At 40.6% G+C, this 4,809-nt stretch overlaps 1 protein-coding gene across 2 annotated transcripts; it reads right to left on the bottom strand.

Annotated features, from left to right (window-relative positions):
• Positions 1–352: 352 nt before the first annotated feature.
• Positions 353–3,940, bottom strand: LOC110530365 (suppressor of cytokine signaling 6). 2 transcript variants are annotated; one of them, XM_036985994.2, is made up of 2 exons: positions 3,780–3,940; positions 353–2,926 (listed from the first exon to the last, which is right to left on the bottom strand). In XM_036985994.2, the coding sequence occupies exon 2, from the start codon at positions 2,845–2,847 to the stop codon at positions 1,306–1,308; it is 1,542 nt and encodes a 513-aa protein (XP_036841889.2). In that variant the 5' UTR covers positions 2,848–2,926; positions 3,780–3,940; the 3' UTR covers positions 353–1,305. The 2 variants fall into 2 exon arrangements, with proteins under 2 accessions (XP_036841889.2, XP_021469027.2); XM_021613352.3 differs by lacking the exon at positions 3,780–3,940 and adding an exon at positions 3,229–3,641.
• Between the last annotated feature and the right edge of the window lie 869 nt (positions 3,941–4,809).

Below are 4,809 nucleotides of genomic sequence, written 5' to 3'. Positions count from 1 at the left end.
TGTATAATCAACACTGTTAAACAAAAGAGCAAAGTTAGTTAAAAGTTGGTTATGAAAATGCATTGTTCATAGATAAAGATAGTAGGCCACTCTGGTGATTGGGGCAGCTGGCAAGGCTGAGGCTACTTTTCAGTTGCCTGAGAGATACAGGATCCAGTGGCATGTTGAGAAGAGGAGGGAGTAGCTGGCAAAGACGGGGTGGGATTAAGTTTTAACACCACTTTAACTGGAGGATTCGTGATCTCTGTAGACTGAGAAGCCCGGACATTTTAAATATGTATTGCGTATTTTTAAGTTCAGAGTCACATTTTCAAAAGAAAACTTTCTGTATGATGATTAACAATATACAGACTTATCTGTGAATAAGTATTTTATTAACAGTAATAAACACCCCTCCTTTAACTGCATTCAAGATGTGCAATAAAAACGGTGTACAGCCAGCCGTTCATAAAAGTATGTTTAGGTGATACCAAGTATTTTACCATAGGTAGCAACTCATGATCTGGAAAGTAACAAGGTGAAGCAATTTTCCTTATACTTAGTGACAGGCAAACAGTCAAGTTAAGGCTACAAAAACAAGCCATTATCCCTATATGGTTATACACAGTCAATGCCGATTAGTTCTCCCAAATCAGCTTCAGGTGTGTGGTGATCAAATATTAGTTCTCCATATACGCAACGTAATTCACATGCAATGAGTAACCATCAATGAGGCAAAATAAAAAACTTTTAAAGACTCAGCAGAGGCGACTTTCAGGTATCAAAATCATACTAGCTACAGACCCCTAACAAAAACTATTTTAATGTAGGACAACAAACCACATAGGATAATGAGGAAAAGCTGAGTGTAGTAATGATTAGATAATGTATGTGCTTTATATGACAGTCTAGTAAAAAACACGAGTTGGCGCACACCCAAAAATGTTTGCAGAGGTGCTGACTGACACCCTGAAGAAAGCACTGAGTGCTGAAATGTTGGTTGTACCCAAATTGTTGGGAGCATATTGAGTGTACGAAATTCTTTCTTTTTACATGCTTTATATAACAAAACACTTGGTCTATCAAAACAGAATTTACAGAAATAATTCAATGTAACAAAAAGCTGATCAAGACTCAGCTTCAATCCTTGGCTTTGAGGTGGGGAGTATAACTGTATGGCTCACAAGACATGTCAGTTACTGGCATTAGCTGGTGGACACATCACTGGATTAGGGTCATGTCCAAAAGATTAAAAACTAGGCCTATTTCATTATGTTGCTGATCTAAAATGTGCAAGAAAGTCCAACTGGGTTTCATTGATCTTCTTCAGTAGTGCTTTTCCTGCAAGTAATCTTTCATCTTGTTTGGCAAAGGCAATTTCTGGATAAGGTCAATCCGTGTGTACTGACGGATGACAAACCGACAGAGGTACTGCATGGAACGCACCTGCATAAACCTTGAGATAGGGTTTGTCAGTCTGACAGGATACGTGGCAGTCCCTGGTGTACGAGATCGTGAATAGCAGAAGGCTCCACTCTCAGAATCTCTGATGGAATGTTCAATGAGTTCCACTATTGATATGTGACCCTCCACATCTGGCTGTTCGTAGAAACTGAAACTGCCATTGGAGTGTTCGATCCTGGTGTGGAGGGTCTTACCCTGTGACCGAAAGCTCAAGCTCAAAAGATAACGATCATCGGAGCTGTCTCGCACCAAGAATGACCCATCTGGTAGGCTAGCAAGTTTTTCCTCAGCTTCCCAACGCGTTATAGGACCCCAGTACCAACCCTGCTTGGCCAGTTTCTTTAGCTCTACTGTAAGGCTGGTTACAATCATGGGCCCGCTGTGCTGAACAGCATCATAAACCCTGCCAACGCCAGGGGCTGAATTGGGATCAAAGTTGAGATGGTGCATTACTCTCTCTGCACCATGCGAATGAGAAGAACCACCATATACTTGGAAACTCCTTCGGATGTGACTGCCAGGTAGCTGAGGTAGCAATGGGGAGAGAGGAGAATCTATTCTAGAGTTTGGAATAAAGACACCTGCAGATTCATAGAGCAGTCTATTCACTGATGGGTCCATGAATATGTCTGGTGACATCAGCTCCTCCTGGTCAATGGGGTCTTCCGCTGCATGAGGAGGGAAGCCCTCGGGCTGAGGCACCTCATCTATTGGAGAGGAATTAGCCAAGCCTTTTTCAAGGTCATCATCTAAAGGCATTGCATAGTGAATATAGTTCTGAGGTGATAGTCCAATAATCGCAGGCACATTTTCAACATCAATATCTAGATGCAAATCACAATTCTGAGGCTCAGTGCTCTCAGATGAATCCTGAAAAGGCCTATCCATCTGGGGGTCAGGGAATACTTTCTGAATGCCATAAAGAGATGGGCTGGGGTCTGATGAGTGTATCATAGCTTTCACTTTCCCATCCATTCTAAGGCATGTTTCCTCAGAATTCGCTGCCCTGAGGGCCCATGGCGTGGGGCTATAATGGTGACTACTAGATCTTAGATGGTGCTGTGATTTTACGTCGTTAAAGAAAATGGGTGCTGAGGAGCACGAGAATGTGTCATCTTCACAGGTTACGGATGTGGAACTTTCTTTTATTTTACTTTTCTGTTTTGCCGAAAGCCTCCTTTTCAGTGATCCCATAAGACTCTCACTTTTTGAGCCGTTCTTACGGCCTTTCTTCTCCTCGTGATCAAAATCGTTACAAACAAGTTCTTTGCTGTAACATTTTCCAAACATTGAATCTGTTGAAAAGTTGGTATCTGAATTTGGCTGTGGTACAACATCCTCTCCCTCCTCTTTGCCTTTTAGGTTGAATGACTTTCGTATTGTTTTCAGACTAATTTTCTTCATTTTGGAAGTCCCTCAGACATGTGGGGATCTCATAGATGTGTGGATGGCCACAAAGGTTGTCCTTCAAAAGCAGTCATCCCTGAAGAAGAAAAAAATCCCATTAATTTATTCCACATCAAGACAAAGAATACATATCCTCAGTAGTTGTCATAACATTTCGAATACCGCAGTCTTATCAATCATGGCTAGCTACCTTTCTACAGTAGCCTGTTTTTCCAACTGCTGGCGATATCTATGAAGAAGCCCAACACTACAGATACATCCTGCTGCTAGTACAAGTGTTTGGATGCTAGCTAGCTAGCCAGCTAAGGTGGCCACCCAAGAAACAAAGAGGGCTAGCTGGCTAGCTTCTTTCATACTTCGATTAACTGTTGATATTACCTGTCATCCTCTGTTAAAAACGGTTTTCCCAGTAAACTGTCAAGATCGATGCATTTTGAGTTCGCTGGGAAATCAAAGCACTTGGCTTGGTTTTGACAGCTAACGTTACTGCCTAACGACGTTAGCTAGCTTCTGACAGGCTGCTAGCCAGGCATCTAGCTAGCTAACTGGCTTTAGAGATCCCACACGATACAATGTAGAAAAAGCAATACAAACTATGTCTAACTGGTTAGAAAGCTAGCTAAATAACGTTATATATATTTGTTTTAATATTCCTTGCAGAACTGCTGTAGCTAATAAGTTGCACATTTGTAGCTATACTTAGCTAATGCTAGCTATCTAGCTAGAACTTTTCAGTCTCCCTTCCTGTCGTTGTCCTTTGTTTACATGACTATTGCATTGTGGGAAAAGAGGTAAGGAATTCCTCAGATCTGAACACATTGATAATCACTTCAATTTACATGTTCATTTTCATATTTAGCCTACACAATAAATTTGGTGTCACATATTTGATTTAAATCAGCACAAAACCTTTAAAAAAAAAACTTAACCTTTGTTTTAGAATTAGATTCCAAGGGTGTATTCATTCTGCCAATTATGTTGCAAAACCTGAATTTGTCAATATAAACTCTCGTTTTACTCTGTTTGCTTCCATTTCCTTATTGATGGTAACCGGTTTCCGTAATGAATACGCCCCCGAGGTTTATTCATTAGTAGGATTTGCAAAACGTTTTGTAAAGGAAACCGTTTCCCGTTTACTCTAGGAACCTAATGGAAGCAAACAGAGAAAATGGAACGAAACGAGGAGGGACCTACCTACCTACATTGAAAATGTTTTTCGTTTGGAGTAAACGGTTTTATTGTAAAATTATTGTAAGAGTATTTAGCCTATATAGGATATTTGGGCAAAATACCTAAACAGGCATGGTATTTAATTTTAATATTGATCCTGCATGTTAGTTTCCTACTTTAAGTCCTTCCATGCCGTGGAAGTCCACTGCTTCATGTCTCATAGGCCTAGGTTTGAATGTTTGCTTAGTAATGGAGGATACATAGATTATTAATGTTCTACAGAACTGTTGCTTTTGGACAGCATGAAATAAAAAAGAAAACACAGCAATTCCACTCCCATATCCACAAGAGCTCCCAAATGAACTTCTCAGACAATGACAGCACTGTCCATAAAAAGGGCTTCAGGCACTGCTTTGTGCACTGTATGGTCCCGAAAGTAAAACATGTTTGTTTTAATTGGAAAGGATGTAAAAGATGCCCAATGCGTATTTCGTTGAGAAACTATGTTATGCTCTAGAAATTATCTTTACCCTTAAAATTAACGTACAGATTGAGGCAGACATTGCTTTCATGCTTTTGAGGAGAATTCGTTTTTTTCAATATCATCTGACTTTATACTGAGTCACGAGGCAAGTGGTGGTGCAGCCAGATGGGAAACAAGCATGAGTAATTTGTGTGGTCACTGGGTCAAAACTCAAAGCCCTGACAAGTCATTCTTTAACACAGACATGCACCATGGCGGCTGTATAATGGGAGCAGACAGCATACGCGGCAATACGGTTAATTAGA

The sequence above is a fragment of the Oncorhynchus mykiss genome, chromosome 8 (assembly GCF_057628025.1).
Source record: "Oncorhynchus mykiss isolate SJ-2025 chromosome 8, ASM5762802v1, whole genome shotgun sequence".
Lineage (NCBI taxonomy): Eukaryota > Metazoa > Chordata > Actinopteri > Salmoniformes > Salmonidae > Oncorhynchus > Oncorhynchus mykiss.
Note: the sequence above shows the minus strand (reverse complement) of the source record. Positions and strands in the feature narration are given on the sequence as shown.

Coding starts and splice junctions, on each gene's coding strand:
- LOC110530365 (XM_036985994.2), bottom strand. CDS start 2,847: ATGAAGAAAATTAGTCTGAAAACAATACGAAAGTCATTCAACCTAAAA.